The 22559-nt window shown below is 44.0% G+C and overlaps 1 protein-coding gene across 2 annotated transcripts in view; it reads right to left on the bottom strand.

Annotated features, from left to right (window-relative positions):
• Window positions 1-22250, bottom strand: part of VGLL3 (vestigial like family member 3) — a 28557-nt gene extending 6307 nt beyond the window's left edge. Inside the window, exons 1-3 of one of the 2 annotated variants that reach the window (XM_056498117.1) lie at window positions 21921-22250; window positions 12746-13001; window positions 6473-6934 (exon numbers count right to left, since the gene is read on the bottom strand). In XM_056498117.1, coding sequence (XP_056354092.1) covers window positions 6473-6934; window positions 12746-13001; window positions 21921-22001 — 799 coding nt within the window. In that variant the 5' untranslated portion in view covers window positions 22002-22250. The remainder of the gene's footprint in view (window positions 1-6472; window positions 6935-12745; window positions 13002-21920) is intronic. The other variant, XM_056498126.1, reaches the window with a different exon arrangement.
• Between the last annotated feature and the right edge of the window lie 309 nt (window positions 22251-22559).

Below are 22559 nucleotides of genomic sequence, written 5' to 3'. Positions count from 1 at the left end.
AATAAAAGGGGAGGTGCAGATTAAATTTCCCAAACAAGATACATTCTTGCTCCTTTATAGGGAAAGGAAAGGACTGAGATGCAGGCATGTATTTTCAGAGGTAATAAGGCACTCAATTAAAAGCTGTCCTTTGATGTTTTGAGGCAAGTAAATCACATTTCATGAAATTTCCCACTATAAATCATCATTCCTGCTATGCAATGTACCAAGGCACCTGACTTATTAACAATTTAGGGTTAATTTCACCACTAATGTAAACAGGGGCAACTCCAGACCTCAGTGATGTTATAACCACTGGGACTCCATGTTCATTTGATGTTTAACCTGTGAAAAGTGACAGATCCACGTGCTAGGCATGGATCTCATTTCCAAACCCAATCACACAGTGAACATGAAAGATCTATAAGTTTTCAAAAAGCCTAGCAGGGATGGAGGATTCAGATCTGACAACTACCTCGGTGCTTTAAGATCACAAACAGTTAAATATTTAATGATGATCAATATTTCAGAGCTGAGCTGCAAAGCAATGAGCACTCACATTAAGGATGAGAGCATGTGGCTCCATCCATGAGAGGATTCCCAAAGTACAGACACCTGTGTGTCCAGCAGTGAAGAGAAGGGAAAGCAGAGCCCATGGGTGTGGTTACCCAAACCTTGTTTAGTGCTTTCTGCTCCATTTCACATGCACCTGTTCCTTCAGACTGGAAAAACTGGGATATCCCTCAGCTAGAGCATGCCTATAAAAACATGTCCAGAGGCTCTTCATTCAAGGAAGATGTCTCCTTGTTGCTTAAGAGCTACTTGTTTTCCTGCCAGCATCATACACAGACAATCATAATGAACTGCTGCTAGTTCCCTTCAAAGCTCCCTCAAAGTTAGTGATGACAATTTGGGGCTATTTCTATTTTTCCCCCCACTGCTTACAATTTTTAAACAAACATGACCCCCCACCCAAAAAAGAAAAAGAGTCAGACAGCAGAAACCTTTCAGAGCATAAAGAAGTCATTTAAGTGCACAAGGACCACTAAAGGACACCAGAGGCCATGGAAGCATGTAAGAAGAGAAACAGGTTATATGGCTCCCAGCAGCTTAAAAAAATGACACACACATACATGAGATCTTCCATCTGACAGTAGCAAGTGGCAGAAAGGGAATAACTAGCTGAACAGAGCTGAGCCTTTCTAGGCAGGTCTTTGCAAGACAACTGCAACAAGGTTTAAGGTGTAGCTATGGACTCTAAGCAGCAAGAGAAATTTATCCAAAAAACCAAAGTTGTCCTGTTTACAGAACTGAATGATGAACATTTTCCATGCATTTTTCCTCTTTATATTCCTATATCCTTCAAGGCAAGAGCATCTGCAGTCCAAATACAGAATCCAAGGCCTGCCACTCACCCAGAGTTCCACTTGCAGTGCAAGTGCTGCAGTGCTTTCCTTTTAGCAAGGAAATCCTCACTTGCACTGCATGACCAGCACTGCCAGTACAGCAAAGTTCCCCTTCCCTGGGACTCCTACATTAGACCTGATTTCCACACAAACATTATGCAGGTTCTGTGGGAACACTTAAGCAAATTTAATGAGTTGTGACAAACTTGTAGGATGTGCATGAACAGACAAATGTACAGAAGGGATCAAACTCCAAATTCATTGTATAACACTGATATATGGGCATTTACCAAAGGGGATTTTCCACAGTAAACCAGGACTAAAGGATGGTGATTACTTCACCTAAAATTGAAATTATTCACCTCAATGCGTGTAACTTTACAGGATAAAGAACATGCACCTCAATTTTAATAGACTTACAGACGTGCCAAATTCCTGCTTTGCTTTTAGTGTGCTGGGGCTGCAGGAAGCCTCCTCCAGCACATCTGTCCAACAGCAGGACAGGATATCCTCCTAGGCTCTGCAAGGCAAGTTGCTCTGCTCTCCTCCCCGTGGGCAGCACAGCCAAACCCCACAGCTACCTGCAGGGTGTGCAGGACACCCCCCACCCATAGCACTGATGGCTGTAACCACCAGCAGCACTGCAAGACACAAACTCCCCTTCCCAGCCCCTGATCCTCAGTGCTGGATGTGGTTTAGCATAAGCAGGAATCTTTTGTGGTGACATGGATTATGGCTGCAGCCCTGAGCTGGTGACAGCCAGACCTTGCTTTGCTTGACACCAGCAGGCCTGAACTCCAAAAAATCTGTGCTTATTCCAACCTGTTTATATCAATGCTTGACATGAACTGTACCTTCATATTGAGCACTGTGGAAAGGCACTACACATCACCAGACACAAACCTAGCAGGTTTTAATAGCTCTTGATGCAGACCAGCATTTTCTTTAACCCCACTTATACCAATATAGAAGCTTCTAAAAGGGTTAATTTGCAGCCTACAGCATGAGGATTAGGCACATTTAATGGCAATAAGGTAGCTAAATCCTTCTTTATCCCCTAAAACAGGACCATGTAAGTTCAAACAGATGTGCCAGCCAGATCAATAGTTTGTCAGCTCTGTGAAGGGAGCTGTGCTCCTGTCCCACACAATGAGCTCTGAAACATGAATTCCCAAACTACGCCATGGATGTGCTGGGAACCTCCTCTCAACCTCTGAAGTGATTCAGCACCGTCCATTCATGAGATGCAGAGAGGCAACAGTGTAGCTGGAGGAGGGTAAGATTGCAGCCAGCCTGCCCTGATCCCAACACTACCACCCCACAAAACTCAGCAAATGTTCCTGTAATCACATGTGACAGCAGCACCAGGAATGTGACCCATGGTAAGAAGAGGGAGAATCAGTTTGTAAGTGAAGGACCCCAAAAGGCAATGTCCAGGTATAGACCAAATGAACTTCTTTAACATAAATCACCTGAAGCTCATGGAATCTGATCTATTGGCAGCTCCACGGGTTATTTTCTCCAGGGATATATGAGAAAACACTTTCAGAACTGACAAATTCTTGCCACTCTGGCCTTACCCAACTCTGGAGAAAGCAGTTTATGTCACTAAAAGCCAGTTCACTCTTCCAGGCCCTTGAGTCTGTAGCCTCTCTGTTGAGATAGCTGTTTGACATTAGAGTTAAATGGAAGGAAATGCTGAGTGATGTGGAGATTTATCCAGTGTAATCTGCTTTCCCTGAAGTGCACATGAAGCAGGTGCTGGATGTGACTCCATGTGGCATTTGAGCAGACTCCTCATCCCCCACACCTCCCATGGGATGCCACTGCTGGATGTGCACACAAAATCCTGACACAGCTGAGCTCCCTCTCCTCTCCACACCTCCAGTAACCAAAGCACAAGCTGCAGGCAAGGCTGAAAAGGGAGCTCAGCCTTCCTGCCCTTCCCAGCAAGTCTGTGCATGGAAAGCACAGGAGAGATGAGTGTGCAGGGGAACAGAGCAAGTAATTGTAATGTCACAGGTTTCCACTACCTGCTGTGCTTCATTGCTTGCACCCTTGTTTCCAAAACTGGGGCTGCCTAACAAGGTTTTGCTGCTGTCTTTCAGTGTGTGACCCTTTTGAATAGTCTCAAACTAGTGAGACATTGGTCTGCTGAGATTCTCTGTTTCTTCAAACCAGTCAGACATTTCCCCTCTTTCTTGTTCCCCACAGGAACTCATACACTAAAACCCACACAATCAAGCATGGTCAGAAGTTTATAGTTCAAATCTTTTCCACTGCCTCCCATGCTGAGCATCCAAAAGATGTGCAAGGCACTGCCAAATCAGCACCCTGAAAAAATCAGCACCCAGCTGTACCCCTTTCTCTAGGAGCAGGCAGCACCAAGTCAAAGCTGTGTTTACTCCCTAGGACTCAGAGTCCTTTTTGAGGTACTTGCTCTTAAAGAGAAAAACAACTCATAGTTTAGGCTGGACTTGTACCTAAGCCAGGCAGTGGTTTCTCCTGACTAAGAATTCCTTACACAGCTCTCTGTTCCCTCCCCAAGGGGTTAAGCCCAATACCAGGGCTCTGCAGCTGGACAGCTGGGGCTGGCAGGAGGGCTTGTCCCTTGCACCAGTGGCAGTGGCAGTCTGTTCATGCTTCAGAGAAGGCAGCACACTCCCCTTATAGGGTTTGTCACAAAGGAAAATCTCAAGGTCCCATTCTGGTCAGTTTATCCCTCTGTACCCAAAAGCATAAAATATAATTATTCTTGTATCACTGGTTTAGCTGAAAATGTTATTTATATATAAATTTTCCAGTTAAGAACCTGATAAGCTTTTTCTTTCGTTTAATTGACATCAAAACAGCAAGAGGCATAGTAATTAGAGGAGATTACTAAAGATTATTAGAGGAGGATTCCCAGTTGCTTTAAAAGGAAGAGACAGATTTGTATTAGGTTCCTAGTACTTCATCTTTAAGAAACAGCCTTTTTCCCCCTACCCATTCTTTGTTCCCCTACCCACTAATCAAGGCAAAGAAATGCTTCTCAGGTTGAGCCAGTCAGAGAGAGCTATCAAAAAGGGAGACAAATAGATACTTAAAGGAAAGGGGACAAAGATACAAACCTAGTGTTTCTTTAATCAGATGAAATACTGTCTTTAAGAAGTACTAATCTTCAAGGATTACTGCTGGTGAGATAAATATCAAACTGAAAAAGAAGCCCTCAGTGGGGCCTGTGAGCAGGATGGATGCACTGGGAACTGTCAGCCACCTGATTGCAAGGAACTTCAAACCCTGAGGGCTGCCAGACAGCTTCTGATTCTGAGACAAGAGACTCAGAGCTCTCAGACACAGATGGAATTCATGGTCTGCAGTTCAGACTACAGACCCTGCAGTAAAATGAATTTAATTCATACACCTCTGCCTAGACCCTACAGAAGGATGTTTATTTGATGGCAAGCACAGCTCAATCAGAACCTCTATTCTCCATGTGACACACTACACAGGAAGGAGATGCTGAGCTCTTCTACCTCAAGGTGCACTCCTCATGTCCTGCAAGTTATTGGTTTATTGGAGCTCTATATTGGTGGATGCACATATGAAATAGCTGAACAAGCAATTAATTATGCTTATGGAAGCATAATTAACTTTTTCCCACACTATTTAAACAAAAAGAAACAAATAAAAAACACAGATAATGTCACAACTCAACTGGCTTGAATGGGACCAAGGCAGATAAAGGTCTCTCAGCAAAAGAGAGTGGTCTGACAGCAATTGCAGGAGGGATTCCCACCTGGAAATACATTTGGACATGGCTCTGAGAACCAGCCATGCTTCAAGCTGCAGGGAGTTTACACTTGTGAGATGTTACATAGTGATTCGTGTCACTATAATCAATATAAACAAGAATACTGAATCCAAAGTAAAGCACAGACATGAGACACAAGAAAATCTAATTTCATTATATTTGTCTAAATCACTTTGTTGTAAATTGTTGATTTTTTTTTTTTTTTTAAGAGTGTAACCTGAGAACATGTTCAAGCCTCATCCAGACCTTGTGGGGGCTTGTGGCCACTGTTGCTGCAGTGCTAACCAACATGTTCAGGCTTGCTGGGACTTGTACCCCAGCAGAGTGGGCATGTCAGAGCCCACCAAAAACTGCCTATAAAAGGGGCAGTGACCCCGAGTAGGATGGACATGTTGGAAGAGCACAGACTCCCCATGTCTTCAGCACTGCTTGCCTGTTCCTTATCAACAAACTGATAAATTGCCTTATTGATTGACCTACCTGATTGTGGTGAGTAATTTATAACACACTGTGTTGGGTTGATGTGGCCAGAAATGTGTATTCTATCACCATCTGTTTAAACCAGGTGGGGTAGATTCCTTATCTCCGTGGCACATACTATCTGCTAATGGGCCATCTTTAAGACAATATGGAGCAATCATCTTAATCTTTTCCACAACTCATCCTCCCTCCAAGAAAATATTATCTGCTGCTGGGCCATTAAGTCCCATTGTATGACTGATAAAATTACATCATCCCACTGGGAGATGCTCCAAGCAGGGGGAGGAGCCAAGCCTTTCCTACCTAGATAAAAACTGGGATTTTGGACAGCAAGTTACCTTCTTTCCACTGGATTCCAGAGGAAAGCCAGACCTTTCTACATCGTCTCTGGACCTTTGGAGGAAGGCTGCACCCTTCTACAGGAGCACTGCTTCAGCTGAACCACACCCGCCACTACTGCAGGGGGAGTGTAGCCACCATTTGATCGGACTGCTACCAACACCCTGACTGACAGGGTGTCAGGCTGTATTCTGACTCTGTCAGAATGTTTTAGGATTGTTCTTTGTAATACTGTATTTCTGTTTTAATTTTCCCAGTAAAGAACTGTTATTCCTAATTCCCCTATCTTTGCCTGAGAGCCCCTTAATTTCAAAATCAGAATAATTTGGAGGGAGGGGGTTGACATTCTCCATTTCAAAGAGAAGCTTCTGCCTTTATTGGCAGACACATTTCCTTCAAACCAGGACTCACACCTCTGCTCAAACAACAACAGACACCACCGCAACCACCACCCCCCCAGCCCAAAGCAGGTTACCTGCGTCGAAGCCAAAGCCCGGCACGATGTCCACGGTTCCGTGGAAGGCTCCAGCCCAGGCTGAGGTAGCGCTGGTGACGGTGGGCTCTGCCTTGGCGCCGTCACACGGGGGGATCCTGGCGCGGACCGGCGGCAGCAGCAGCGAGCCGTAGCGGGGGTCGCGGGGCGCGCCGGCGGCGTGGCGGTGCACGTACACCTCGTGCATGTACGGGGGGCTCACCTGAGACGCTGCCAGGGGGTACGGCCAGGACTCGGAGGCGGAGGGGGGAGCGGGCGGGGCGGTCTGGTGAAGGCCGTGTCCCGGCCAGCTGCTGGGATCTGCTGCTGGGAAGGTGCCTGGTGCGGTCACGGGGAAATCGGGGTGCACGCCGCTTAAGCAGGGTGGAGGGGGGGGATGCTGGTAAGAGCTGGTCCAAAACGAGGTGGGGAAGCTGCTCCTTTGGCTTGAAATCGTCGAGCTTTCTGGTAGGGAGGAAAGAAGGGAAGTAGGACTTGTAATATATGTTATAAAAATAATTCATGTTTATGTTAAATTTATGTGGAATAAAATATGCTTGTATGGGAAAAAATAAAAATCTTTAGAACACACACAGCAGTTGGGCAAAAGGGGTGCTCCACAGGATTGTGAATGGCCACAAAGAATAGAGATCTAAATTAGCAGGTTAGTAGACATGGCTCCAGCAGAGATGGGCTCTTTTTCTGGGACAGTCCAGGAACACCCAAGCAATGAACAATTGATAACTATCACCAATCAAGATAACCAGAGTGTCAGGAACACACATCTCACTACTGGATTCCACCAACATCAGCGTTCATCAACATTCATCACTTCCCAGAAATGGTTTTGTCCAGCCCAGCACAGAGAAAGAAAACTACGTGTACAGCAATAAAAAGAAAGAAGAACCTCTGCCCCGGGGGGGGAAAACCTGTATAAAACCAACCCTGCCCAATGACATTTGTGAACATTGGGGGATCCAGAGTGACAGAGTTCGGATCAGTGTGTTCACCCAGCACCGACCCTGGGCTCCATGCTGCCCTATTTTGATTGTGGCTAAGACCATATTTCAGACGTGAAATAAAAATTTTTCTTTTGATTATTCTTAATTCAGCTTGATCATTTTACTACCTATAACAGACTGAAGCTGCATGACACATTTCGTGACAAAAACCCCACAATGATTTGCTGCTCTCTGAAGTTTGTAACAAGCTTCCTCAGTAAATACAGAATCACAGGACATTTGAGGCAGAAGGATTGTCTAGTACAATTCCCCTGCTCAAGTGGAGCAGTTGTCCAGCACCATGACAAGTCAGATTTGAGTGAGCTCCAGACTCCACAGCCTCTCAAAAAAAAAAAAATAAAAACCCAAAAACAACCACCAACCTAAAAAAATCCAACAAAACAAAAAGTTTTCTTGTACTCAGATGGAATTTCCTGTTTTCTAATCTCTGCCTATTGCCTCCTGTTCTGTCAGCAAGCATTGCTGAAGGGAGCCTGGCTTGCCCATCTTCATTCCTTCCCATCAGGTTTTTAAATACATAAGATACCCTCACCCAGGAAGATTTTTCTTCTTCAGGCTGTATGGTCAGAGCCCTCTCAGGATCTCTGTGCAGAAATTGTGAGGAGAAGCTAACTCCTGCCCAGACTAGAGCACATTATTTAGAAAGGCAGCTGTTGTGGCTGCAAATGCTCCTGAGAAAAAAGAACCAGCTCACACTGCAGAACAGGAAACATTTGGCTAAAAGAAAATCAGATTTTCTCAAACTAGTTGCATGTTTTGATGGGATAAAGGTCATATCTAACACAGCTTATGTTAGTCCTTTATAGAATATCCTGATGCCCTCTGCTCAACAGGATCATACAAGCAGAACCATCTATGTAGCTCAAAGATGTTTTTGTCAGAACCAAAAGACTTGCTACTTCTTACAGCTAGGGCTCAGCTTATATTTAAATGGATTCCAATTCCTCTACATTATGAAATCACATTCTAAAAATTCCTCTTTTGAAGGAGCAGTTAGTGTTTTTGATGTGTAGCAAAGTCTTGGCTTCTCCATTCTCACAATCCCCTTGCCAGCTCATGCTAGAAAGTACTGCTTCATGCAATATGTCTCAGCTCCAAAAGGATTTTTTTTTTTTTTTTGGTCAAAGATGGAAATATGAAAATACAGAACTTCATCTCTGATGAAAGAACAGTCATAAAAATAGCCTATGGAGAAATAAAGCCAGGGAAGTTTAATATTTGATGAGGCAAGGAATCCTCTGTTCCTCATAACTTTTAAAAAAGTACTTTTTTTATTTTTAAATCACCTTTATTTTGCTTTAATAAGCAGCTGGAATGAGATTTGGGTGAAGACACCATTGAGAATGAACAGATTCTTCAAGCACTCCCACCTCTGAACTTGGCTTATACAAAAATATTTTGGAAGCAAAAACTTGAAAGTGTTTTCTGACTGCAGCACTAGGACACTCATGTCTCTGTTTTAAAATCCATTAAAATCATAGAAATTTTTCCACACATCCATTGGCTTCGATTTAGGCACTTTATTGAGTCTGATTAACTTCCGATATTGGAAGCGAACTTTGCACACATACCATGGACAAACCTAGAGCCAAAGCTTTGTGCCAAAATGATTCACAGGCTGCAGGCTTATCTGACAAACTGCATCCCAACATGGTTTTCTTCAAAAGGTTGTTTTTAGCCTCGTATTTCTATTGCAATTCATGCTTGAAGACCACAGAGAGCTTCAAGCATATTACAGAAGCTTCAGCACTCCTCCAAAATTGGTATTGTTCCTTGTTTGTAAACCATTCCTTGTGAAAAGGGATTACACTGAGATGGAGAGTGTGTATGGCTTGTGCTGTTGGCAGCAGGGCTGACATGAAAAAAAAAAAAAAAAAAAAGAAAGAAAAAAAAAAGAAAACTTCATGTCCAGTCTGTTGTTTTCCACACTACTTAACAGACGAGCATAGCTTGACAACGCTCTGCCAATATTCTGGAAAATTAACCTCTGTAATCGAGTTTTTGAAAACTATCTGGCTGTTATCTGCATGGAAAAGCCCTAAATCCAAAGCACTGTACTTCAAAAAAGCACAGAAAACCACAAAGTATCTGCAGGACAGCTTTAGTAACAGGAGAGAGCACTTCAAACCACTGAATCCGCCAACGTGAATTCATCCCGGATTGCATAACAGCTTGGCTCTGCCAGTCATGCAGGAGGTCTCAGCCACAGAAAGCATGCTTGGTCATCTCCATTTCTCAAACCTGTGCAGGTTTCACAAAGCCAGCACTGCTGACTGACTCTGTCCCGGGCCAGCCCCCACTGAGTATGGCCACCCTCGCTGGGAAAAGCCACTCGCGTGTCTCCATCCAGGTTATATAAACCTGCAGGAAAATTTCACACCCCCAGTGCTCAGGGATACCTGGCCTTGAAGGAATGTGGGAAACAGCCTTTTCCACACAGTAAAAATAAAAAATCTCTGTGCTTTCATGGCCTTTCAGGAGGCATTTAACAAAAACTGCCTGCCAAGAGAGATACTGCAGTTACCACAATTTCCTACCCTAAGTACAGGGAGGCAAGGACAAGGCAACATCCCAGGGACCACAAAATTGTGGCTGATGCAAATGTTCACGGTGGCCAACCCAAATGCTCATGGTGGCCAAGCCAAATGTTCACAACACACACTGAAAACACACCAGAAATGCACACGCTGGAAAGGACACAACCTATGGAGCTTTCTGTAGTACAACATCAGCTCTCACTTAAGGCAAGAGGAAAGAAAAGTAAGATAGAAAAACAGCCAAACACTTCCAGCAAGGAAAAACATGTTGATAAAAATACCATTAAAGTAACATTAGTGTCAAGGTATCATTTGCACCTGCAAAAGATTCCAGGCAGCTACACCTAAAATTGAATATTCAAGTTAGCCTGTCGTAGGAACTGTATTTTATAAAAAAACAGTTTTCAAAATAATTTCAGCCTAATCTGATCATTAGTTTCAACACACAAATTATGAAAACTTGCTCTTTTCAGATCAAAAAGTTCTAATTTTTATATGTAAGCAAAATCCCTCCTGAAAACAAAAAAAAAACCCCTTGCAATATCATCTTAATGATAAAATCAGTTTGCATTTTAATCAGGACACCTTAAAAAAAAATAAAAGAAAGAATATAAACAAAAAAATATTAAAAAACGTCAAAAACATTGCTAATCCCTCCTTTCAGATAAAGGTGAAAATGCAGGGAGCCCTGGGAGCCAGCTCATGCTCACACACTTTCCACTGTAATCCATACCTCCCAAAACAGCTGTGCAAAAAGGATTTTCTTTCTAACGTCCTAGTAAGAAACTGACACCAATTCTGACTACACATGAAGGTTGTTTATGGAAGGACCTCAAGCCAATTAGTTCTTTAGGTAATGGGATGAAAACTCACATTCATGTGCTGTAACTGAGCATCTTTGATATTGTGCATAAACCAGAAGACCAAGCTATGAGTTTGGTCCTTCCCCATTGTTTTCAAGCAGGAATATTTCAGAAACCCATTTAGACCTGATAAAGCTTTTCCTGTCAGCTCCTCTTCTGTGGAGCAGCAAGTGCCCTCAGCTCTCTGAGCTCCCAGGGATTTTCCTGCCCCTTCAGCAGGTGCAGGGATGGCACAGGGTGTATCTCCTTACTTTATTCCCAGAAGATGTTCAGGACACACCGACCTCCATTCCCCACAGAGGGCACAGGACACACGGGGTCAGGAGGCAGCATGGCTGGAGAACCCTCAGCCCAGGCCACTCATGTCCCCTGCAGAGCCCTCTGGGGTGGCTGTGGAACCTCAGAGGGGGGACAAACAACAGGGCACGTCTGAGGCCAAAGGGAAGATGCATGACCCTACCCAAGGAATGTCCCCAAGCTGGCTGAAGAGGGCTAGCTGTGGGCATGGGGTCTCTGGGGACTGCCTTGATCCTGTTGCTAAAACATTTATAGCCTGTCTGGGCCATTTATAAATGCTCCAGTCTCCTTTTTAGTAAGCATAGGTTCAATCCTGCTCTCAGTCGAGTCAACGGAAAATTTCCCATTAACGTTAATGGTCCCAGCTCAAGCCATAAATTCCTCCAGCTCCCCAGCCACTTGTGCTGACCTTTGCTTAAACTTCCTTGGATTTGTCATCATCCTTCTGGAAAGCAAGTCCTCCTGTGCTATTTTCCTCTTCACAGTTGTTTCCAAATACCCCATTTCTCTTCGGTATCTGTGGCTTTCATCAACGCAGCCTCACCTCCACATGGCTGGTTAGGAACACCACTGCTCCTGCTCAAATCCCACCAGCACCTCTCTCATCAACCCAGTGTAAGGCCACTGCCCACCATGCTTAGTTTGCACCCCTCTGCCAGTCCACATAAGGATGTGATCAGGAATAATGCAGCTGTGAGAATCTTAAAAAATACCCAGACTGCCACATCCAACAAAATGGAAACAGCATCTTACTAACATAATTTCAAATTTGGAAGTTTTGTCTATAAGGGCTACCTAGTGTCTCTGGCAAGGTCTGCTCTTTGCCAGGCCAATACATATAATGTACCTAGGCATTTATGTGCATATATAACAGGGGGTAAGTGTTAGGACAGTCAGTAAATGCCTCGCAGAACTCACCACATTTCTGCTCCCTGCTCAGATGCAGAGTAATGCCATGCCCATTTTACACCCAGCAGCCATAACATCATCTGCACCTCTCCCACAAGTAAGTGTAATGGAGAACACCACATGGCTGCAGCCCCAGGAGCCAGGGCTCACCCCCCAGCCTATTCCATCCTCTGCTGGCCCCTCCCTGCCTGGAAAGTGCCATGGACAAATCCTGGACTTTGCCTCATCACCTGGCAAAGTCACTCGAGAAGGCTGAATAGGTTTCCTTCACATCCAAGGCCAGCACCCCAAACAGCTTTACTCTGGCCTCACAGGCCAAGTTTCACACTTGGAGCTAAAAAAAAAAAAAAAAAAATCAAAAAAGCCTCCAAGCTTGCAGCAGAGGTTTGTGAAACCGCATGAGCTCTGCCCCCTCCCACCCAGCCCTGGCAGAGACAGGATATGGCAGGAGATGCCTGCTCCTTTCTTCCATGCCTTTGGCTACTCTCTCCCCCTTTAACACTTCAGATCAACCCAAGAAGCTCCTCAGTCCTTGGACATTTGAGGGGGATTTTTCCACTTCCACAGAGCAGGAGAATTCCAGCTGCAATGCAATGTGTGTCGCTGCAGTGCAGCCCGAGCGAGAGAGTGAGTTCCTGCCCCTCTTACCTCTCCACAGAGGATTGAGCCCTGCCTTGCTCTTGGAAAGGGCAGTCTCTGAACTGAAGCTACTGGCTTGGCTCAAAGCTCTCGAGAAGTGCTCATCCACCACAGAACCAATGTCCCCCTGGAAGTAAGTGAACAGGACACAGCGAGAGTTCAGGTACTCCATCTCGGCAGGCTGGTCTTTCTCATCCTCCTCTTGCTTGCTGGGAAGGGTCACTTCCAGAGACTCCTGCATCTTGTTGTACACAGCTAACTTCTTCTGGGATTAGAAACAAAACAAACAGGACATCTATCAGTGATGGCATTCAGTCGAAGCTCAACTTATGGTTTCCTTAACAAAAAATAACTGAATACACTGAATAAGTGGATATTCATTTTGTAATTAAATTTGGTCTACCAGGATATTTCACACTGGCATTTCACAAAGATGAAAATACCAGCACCCATTTAAAAGTCTCTATTCCTCCCACACAGATGGACCTGCTTCTCAGGCATGGCTCACAACCACAATTTATCAGCGCCAGCTTTCACTCAAAACCTTCAAAAAAAAGCAGACAGGCTCTAACAATTCTCTCCTGACTCCCACCTGGAGAGGATATTTCATCAATAAAGGCTGGAGAGGTCAAGCCCAGCCCTGTGGAAGGGTGACCAGGCACACAGCATCTGCTGGGCACACTCCTCCAGCTGAGTGCAGAGGGCCCTCTGGATTCCCCACACTTACTGCTGTAAAGATGGGACAGTTCCCTGCTTCCTGAAAAATTTTCTACTGTATTGTCAAAGTCCACAAAATGCATAAATTTTCACTCACTGACAACAGAACTTTTACCACAGGAAGTCATACCTTGGGGTGGTGACTGGGGTCAGGGGTTTGAGAGTTTGGTTTTTTTGGCTGGTTTGGGGTGGTTTCTTGCTGTTTTGAGGTTGGGGTGGGAGGGGTTTATTTTCCTTTTTTTTTTTTTACAACATATTTTAGAAAAAAAGGAAAAAAATTCAAGCCATAAAAAATTAAACGTGATCTGGGGGAAGAGGGGGATTGACAAGTCCACAAACACATGCAGAAAAATCCACCCCAAACCAAAAACACAGAGAAGCAAATAAAAAAGTAAACCCCTCACAAGCCATCTGTGAATGGCTATTTCAGAATCCTCTCTCTCTCTCTCCCGCAAATCAAACCTAAATGTCAAAATAAATGTGTGTGAAGATCCATTTTGCATGGAACATATTTTTCAGATGTTCCACTTTACAACTGTTTTCACAGAAAAAAAAAAAAAACCTCTCCCCACAACAGTCAAGCTGCAGGAATCATAGCTTTTAGCTAGCCAGCCATTTCCACAGCTGACTTTGCACACAAGCACTTTCAGGAACCCAAAAACAACTACAGTCCATATGCAGAAGTATTTCATAGCATTCCTATAGAATTACAGTTTGACTTATCTTTAATGGTCTGCTTGGCAACACTCTAGCACCATCAGAATCTCTTTAAGTTTATGGCTTTTTTTACCCTTTTTCCAAAGTACTTCTACAGAAAAAGTTAAACAACTACACAGTCTATAAAGTTTCATTTTTACAATAAATATGCTTGTATGATTTAAGAATAATTGAAAGTTGTTTGCTGACCTTGTGTACCATCAATACATTTAAATTTGGTGCTTTCTAAAATCAAATACTCTGATAAAAATTGTCTCACTGTAGTACAAAACAAATGCTCTGGGGCAAAGTCTTAATTATGAACGGTTATTTTCAAAAATAACTGTAAGAAAGAGCTATTGACAAGTGGAATTAAAACCTATTATACTTAAAGCTCACAGTAACTTAAGCAACATATCTGACATTCCAGTGGGTTAACTGATAAATGTAAAACAGCTCAGTGACACCATTAATTCAGATGCTGTTGCACAAACTGCAGTGAGGGACGTACACGATTTTTATTTCAGTTGGAGATATGCAGGCAATGGCCTGGAATTCCAGTAAATCTGTGTTTCACAAAGCAAGTTATACTGTGGCTCAGTTTAGCACAATATTACTTAGACTTATGGGAGAACCACTTATAAAAATAAATAAAACAAACAAAAATACAGAAACAGTAAAATAAAGCAGTTTTACTAGAATTACTAAAATGAAACAGTCTGAGGTTGTAAACATATTTTTGCAAATGCAGAATTTGGGATAGCCTACACTTTTTTGGGAAGTGCTTCGTGCCTTCTGTAAACAAACAAACATCTCAGGAAATATTTATTACTCAAATTTTTACTAGGGTATCACTCAAAGTGAGCTTCATGGTTTTGCCTGAGTAATCATGGTCTCCTAATATTTGTTATCCAAATGTTTTCTGGGTATCTCTCAAAGTGAGCTTCATGGTTTTGCCTGAGCAATCACGGACCACTGTGGCTTCAGTGAGACAGAAACAGTTCTAGCAGCTCTACACAGACAGGAGACACGTGCACTGGAAATCTGCAGTGCATCAACCTCAGTGCCTTGGCCATCCCTGAAGCTGCACCACAACTCAGATCCTCTTAAAAATGCAGGACAAGTGGTTGGGGAAGGTACTTTTCTCATTTTTGGTTCGGCTGGGGATTGGTTTTTTAAGTAGAGACAAAGTATAAAAGAGATCCTGTTTAGAGAAATGGAAAGAGATCCTATTTAGAGAAATCTAAAGGGGTCTGTTGCATGGCAGACCCTCATACAGGCAGCACATTAAAAGGGACTCCCATCCCCACAGGTGCTCGCAGTGATGCTGCAGTTATGCAGATGCAGGCACGCAATTACAGACAGACGCACACCCTAACACCGCCCCTGGCCTGACTTGCTGATCAGGAAGGAAGTCTTTCAATGTTCCTATACAGGGACTGCAGCTCAGGAAATTAAAACTTATCTCCAGAGTCGCTTCTCTGTGCAGGAATGTTCCCCCTTCCACAGCTCAAGAATCTCATTCTTTTTCCATTTCAACTCTCTTCCCTCCCCTCCAGTCCACCGGCAGTCATGACAAAGGTGCTCTGAGCACTTGCTCCTTCAAAACCACCAAATCTGACCCTTTTTTAAAATGTAAAAAAAAAAAATAAATAAAATAAAATAAATAAATAAATAAATAGGACTGATGGACAAGAGCAAGGCCTCATGTGGGGATTGAAGTTATTTACAGTGCAAAGTTGTGGTTTGCAGTGAGACACCTGCAAAGAAAGGGTTCTAAATTTTCAAAACAGACACAGATCTAATTAATTTGCATTTTAGGAAGAAATTAATAGCCTGTAATTGCAAAATTCTTTAAATAAGACATTACAGTGAGAGAAATAAGTTTTCCTTGTACACAACATCCTTTCCACTGTGTACATCCTTTGATAATGTGAGGATTTTGTCCCACAACTCATCTAAAATACCCTGGTTGCACACAAATTCCCTAATTTTTCTTCTGACCTTAACAATAATCTTCTCAGTATTTTTGACTGCAGTTGTGTGAGTGGAAAACGATGCAAGATCATCAGCTGCAAAATGAATTTGTCCCACAATCATGGGGTGTGAGGGAACAAAAACAAAAAAAACCCACAATCACCAGGGTAGGTTTATGGTAACTAACCTCAGTCTCACTTGTACTTTTTCATTTGAACAGTTCTACCATATATTTAAGCAGCCAACTGCATCTGTAGGATCTTTACAAAGAGTATTTTCTGACCAAACACGATGTTATCTCTTGTCAACGTTCAGTATTTTAATGAATATTTTATATTCATGAAATACACCTCTCCGTTCCTTACACTACAGACTGATATCAAGCCTCTGAAAAACAAAACAAAACAAAAGTCTTCTCTTGGCCAAGACACAGAATACAGAAGTGAAATTCAGAATTCAGAATTTAAGTAAAAAAACAGGGAAATTCAGTCTCTGTATCCCTTGGGTAACAGATCCTAGTTCACGGCTGAAATGGCACAACCTCTGGGTAAATAGAGCTGTACAGCCCAGGCTGAATTCAGCTTCAAACAACATTATATTACTTTTATAATATAATGTTACCACATGGGCAATTCCAAAGAAAATTTAAAACTTTCACTTCAAATAGTACAACGAAAGGAAACTGGAAGTCAACAATATACCACTGCTGATATGGGAATATTAAAAAGAAAGTTTATTCTAAGCAATCATTATCTTGTCTTCTTGAGCACTTTTAGACCAAGAAAACAGTTGGCCCAAAATCTCACACCAAATCCTCTCTTTGAAGGTTCCTGTTATTTTCTGCCATACCCTACCCAGAAAGAAGCAGAACAGTTCCCATGCAATGAAATTTTGGCCACATTAAAGCCTGTGGCAAAACTCCAACTGACTTCAAGGGTCCTGGGTCTCACCCAGAGTGTCTGGTAAAAGTGTCAGAACATTCTTCTTTGCAAATTGAAAAAATTCACTTGTAGCAGAAACCAGTTAGTAGCCAGCAAAACAACAACAACAACACAAAAACAAAAACAAAAACAAACAAACAAACAAACAAAAAAAAAAAAAACAATCCCCCCCAAAAAAACAAAACAAAAATAAATAAATACACCATACTTTGAGAACAGAGAAGGTTTTACTTTAGCCAAGTTTGAATCAAAAATTCAGGCCAGCTCTTACTTTTCATATAAACTAGTTGCCTTTTCCTACAATTTATTATCTCCATACATGCCACCACACAGCATATGGTCCTTTATGCTCCCAAGCATGAAAGTCTGGTGTGCCTGTGGCCACCTGTTACAGATTTTCCATTATGAGAAAAAGAACAGGAACCAAAAATAAAGAATAACTATGCTGAGGAAACACTATATGACCCTATCCTGAGAAAAAGGCTGTCATTTGACATAAGCTTCTGAGAAGGAATTTCAGCAACAAACTCGAAGCAAAGCCTCAGACAGTTCTCCATTTGTGGAGCTGTCTGCCAAGCAGGCTCCTACTGATAACACAGAAAGCATTCAAGGAAGAAGACAATTCTAAGCAGTCAGGGCACTGACTGCTGGGCCTGAAAGATGTATTTATGGCACTGCCCTAAAAACATGAAACAATTAGTTCTATCCACACAAATGAGCAAGGTGAGAGCTTGTTTTCAGCTGAGCCAGGGGATTTGTAGAGATAGAGCCTGGAGGTCTTGCTATGGAGGAAAGTGGGGAAAAAAGAATGAATTTACACACCTTTTGCTGTACATGTAAACAGAGGTGTACACTTAAAGTTTAAAGGTCTAATTTTATGTAGATAGAGGAAGATTAAGTAGAATTTGGTCCCAGTCAGAATGACAGAGTAAAGTGAGCCAAACTCAGTGCTATCTCGTGGGATTGAGCCAAACAAAACCTCACACCTAGGGCAAGAGCTAACCCAGGTTTTACATGCTGTATATCTGAGAGTAGATGAGTTATATAGGTTATATAGCTTCCATAGAAGCAGAGCAAACAGCAAAGGAATAGCCTTGAGAAAGAACCTGAACTGCAAAAATTGAATGTGAAGCCATGCTCTGCTGTTACCTTCCATTAGCCACAGTGGACTGCCACGCAGCATAAGCAGCACAACAAGCCCATCCTCAAAAGCTGGGGGCACATGATGCAAAGAATTTCACTGAAAAAGTTACAGTATGTGAATTGGGGTTCAGCCACAGCCAGCTGACCCAGCATCAAATGTGACCTGTCCTTGTCTGCAGCTCTGTCAGTTTGGAAGGAAGAGCCCTGTTAGTGACCTAAATTGCTAATGAAGACAAGGCCTTATCTGGAACCATTCTGTCTACAGCACTGCCAGCAGAAAGTCTGACTTGAGCACATCACAACCTCCTTATGCAAGACTTGATTTAGCAAGGACGGTGTTGGCTTAGATGTTGACTTGCCTCTACATACCATGGCGAAATTCCAAAACTACCATTTACTGAAACTTCCCATTCCAGAGGTCTTTAGCTGGTGTGTTGGTGAGCCAGGGTGAGTCCTACCTGAGCCTCAGCCCTGCAGCTTGCTGTGCCCAGCCTGCCGTGACAGGACGCGTGCCGGGAACACAATGGGATTCTGCTCCAGTGACGTGTTCCCAAAGCCTCTCCGAGCCCCGTTACACCCATTCCTACCCAGCCCAGAGCAAAGCCAGAGCTCGCTGTCACAGCTGCACAGCCCCTCAGCAAAGCTGACAGCAGAACATTTTCAATTTGCCAGCCTGCAGGGTTTCACCCCCACGCCTGCACAGCTCCCCACCAGCACAGAAACGCGTTCGTATCTCAACACCGTCACCCTCTCACTCCGTCCTCTGCCAAAGGAGTGCGGAAATCCCAATTTATCTGTAAAATCAGGGCCACACCCCATTTTCATCAGTTCATTCTGGCACCATATGAGCATGTATATATCCAGGTTTTGCCTGCTTCCCTCCAGCAAGCACCCTGGACTTGAGCAATCTCAAAGATCTAAGGTGCTAAGCCTCCACTCCCATTAACATTCAAGAGGAATTCAGGCTTCGGTCCATTAAGAGCTTTAAAAAAAAAAAAGAAATCCCATCTAAATTAATTTGCCAGCAAATCTGTTCCTGTGAAAGCTACATTTCCAGAAATTCTGCCTTTCTGTGCAAGGCAAAAGTCAGTTCCGTGCTGATTTTAAGGGAGGAAAAAATACAGACATAGAAATGTGTGGGGAAACTTTAAAAAGGCACTATGGGCCACCCCCCAAAGCTACAACACTTCTGCACAACCCAGGTGCACACTAGTCTATCATTTAAAAGCAGTCTGAGACTTCCCATTTAAAAAAAAAAAAAAAAAAAAAAAAAAAAAAAATTAAAAAGGAGACAACCATTTGAACTGCCCCTGACCCATGGAAACATGACATGGTTGGCTCTCCCAGAACTTGAGCCTGCAGTGGCAGCTCCACAGCTAAAGATCTGCTTGGCTCTTTAAAGCACAGAGAACTGATGTCCAAAGCTGGCATAGCCAATTACACATCTGAGATGGCTTTACTACAAATAGCTGTGGAGATGCACAGAGCTTTAGTTGGAGCAACACACCTACATCTCCTTGCCCTGAGAAAAAAAGAAAAGCCAACAGCAAGCAGCACAGCATGGAAGAGCTTTCTACTTCAGAAAACAAATTGAGTGACACCAGCGTGGTACAATAGCACTGAAAAATGCTTTGGTGGAGTCCTCAGATATTTTAAAGGTGAGCTCCATTTTATCATCTCCAATGCAGAGACTTATTTTGTAGATATCCCACTAATTCATCTCCATTCACAGCTATTTTTAAACCACAGCTTTAATTCCAGCAAAGAGGAACATTCTTTAAAACGGTCATCATCCTCACAAAGAGTGCAGGAGCGTTTTACATGTTGAACACATGTGTAAGAACCAAAAACCTGGCAACAGATCCTTCATCTTTTTTTTTAACCTTCTCTACCAGTTGAATAAGCATCTCTGACAGGACAAGCCTGAAGGAACAGAGACTTGCAAAATGTCATTCACTACCCAAACAATAAATCTTGATGCATGAGGAATTCTTTCTATGTTTACTTTTTTTTTTTTTTTTTTTTTTTTTTTTTAATTTAGAAAACATTGGATTGAGAGAAAATACATAAACCACTCTGAAGTTAGCAGCTGTTAGAAGTGCAACACTTTCTTGAGCAACAAGAGCTTGGCTTTTCAGTCTGACATCCAAGTAGCTTGTGAAGACCTTCCAGCTCCAAGTGTGTCAGAAAAACCAGTGCAACAAGGATTAATTAAATTAAACAGTCAATAACATGTAGGATAGCCATCTTTAGAAAGCTTTTAGGTGGAAATGTGATATTTGGGGCCAGCTAAGACTCAAGAGCTGTATTGGCTCAGCAGAGCTATCTACGTTTCTTGCCTTGCTTATATCTACTTGTTAAACAGCATAATCCCCAGGAACTCAATTTAAAATAAAATTATAAGAAATTTCAATGTTCATTAGGGTGCTCCTAGAGCATTTTATATATGGCCCTGCTTTTGGAGGAAGAAATTTCATACTTATGCTTAAAAATAAAAAGCACTTGTACTTGAATGTGACACGGTCATTTAATGGATTTCCTCCTACTAAGTGTTCTACAGATCTGGAAGAGAAATACAGACAACTATTTCTAGAGTTAAATGTCAGAAAGCTCAGCAGAGTTTCAATTGCAGTTTTCTGCTTCTATGTCACTCAGTCAGAGAATCAGGCTATTAGTGATTATTTATTCATTTTCCCTCCAAATCACACTGGACCTCCAGATATCTAAATACAAAACTCATAAGTGAAATTACTGCACAGAATGAAGCTTCTGCAAGCTCTGACCAGGATTAGAGAAGAAATAATAGCAAAGGCACTCTGTGAGAACTCGCAAGATTCCCAGAGCTCAGGTTCAGAGTGAAGAGCATGAACAACCTGGACAAGTTCACTGGGCTATTTCTGCAAACGGGCTCTGTCTCCCAACAATAAAGGAAAAAAAAAACCAGCAATACACGATAGGAATTTTAATGTTTTAGCCCATACTCGTGTCTCCCAGGCAAGTTGATACCAGGGGTCACTTCCCATGTACGGAGAAAACAATCTTCATGGATAATAATGATAAAACCTTATGGAATGCAGCAACAACCAAAAAATGTATTCTCAGATGACTACATTAGGGCCAAGTCAATATTAGTCCCACTTCACCCACGCACTGCATAGTTCTAAAAATGCTGTCAGCCTGATAAGAATTTCCTGATTCACTTAAAAAAAAATTAAAAAATTAAAAATACATCTGATCACCAAATTCAGCTGGAAATCCGTCGCAGACGATCTTCCAGGAGTGCCGGGTGCGGGGAGCAGCGCGGGTCCCCTCCGGTTCCGCCCGTGTGCGCTCCCGCTCCGCAAGCGGGACGAGCGGGGAGAGCCATCGAGCGAGGCACAACGGAGAACACAGGGGCGAGAGGAGCAAGGGAATAATTTTCTCCTCCTGCCCCACGCCAGCTGAGCTAGCCAGATGCAAGAATTTGGGGGGAAATTCTTTCTTTTCGTGCTAGGAAAGGTCTTACCCAGCTCCGTTGCTCCGGGGCACCCTCAGCAGCTCCCCGCATCTCCAAATCAAGCCGGGGGCTGCGGAGCGCATCGCTGGCTGGCCGGGGCGGAGGTCTCCGCCCAGAGCAGCCAGCGGGCGAGGGGGCCACCCCAAAAAAACCCCCGCACCTCCCCAAAAAGCCCCCGCACGGCGGCCCCTGGCGCTGCCTCCCCGCGGCTCACCTGCGCGGGCGCGGCCAGGTAGCGGGGCGCTCCGCACGCCGCCGGGGCGGGCTGCTGCATGGCCACGTCCGAGCAGCTCATGGCCGCGGCCGCCCCGCGCCACCGCCGTCTCCCCGTTCCTCTTCTTCCTCCTCCTTCTTCTTCTTCTTCTCCTCGTGCCGCTGCTGCTGCTCCGGCTCCCCGGCGCGGGGCGGCCGCGGCCAAGCGCCGCGCAGCCCCGGCTGCCAGCGCATCTTGGGCGGCTGCCGCGCCCCGCGCCCGCACTTATAGCGCGGCGGGGCTGCGCGGGGCGCCCGGCGGCCGCGGCGGCGGCGGCGGCGCTACCGCGGGGCGGGGACGGCTCCGCGCCCCGCCCGCCCGGCCCGAGGGCCGCAGCACCTGCCGGCCCCGCCCAGAGCACCCGCTGGAAACGGAGGAGGCACCTGGATCAGCTCCGGATCCCCAGGGATTCTCCCTGGAAATCCGTCTGGGAGGATGGAGGAACCGGCGTGCTCCGTAGGATGCAGGCTGTTGCACGTTGCTGGATGCTGCGTGTTGGATGCAGGCTGAGCTAGCCCAGAGTCTCTCTTCCCTCCTCACATTTTTTTTTTTTTTTTTTTTAATTAAGTGTATTTTTTCAGCTTGAAAAATATATGGAAA

This window comes from Oenanthe melanoleuca, chromosome 1 (assembly GCF_029582105.1).
Source record: "Oenanthe melanoleuca isolate GR-GAL-2019-014 chromosome 1, OMel1.0, whole genome shotgun sequence".
Lineage (NCBI taxonomy): Eukaryota > Metazoa > Chordata > Aves > Passeriformes > Muscicapidae > Oenanthe > Oenanthe melanoleuca.
The sequence above is the reverse complement of the archived record's forward strand: the minus strand, read 5'-3'. Positions and strand labels throughout refer to the sequence as shown.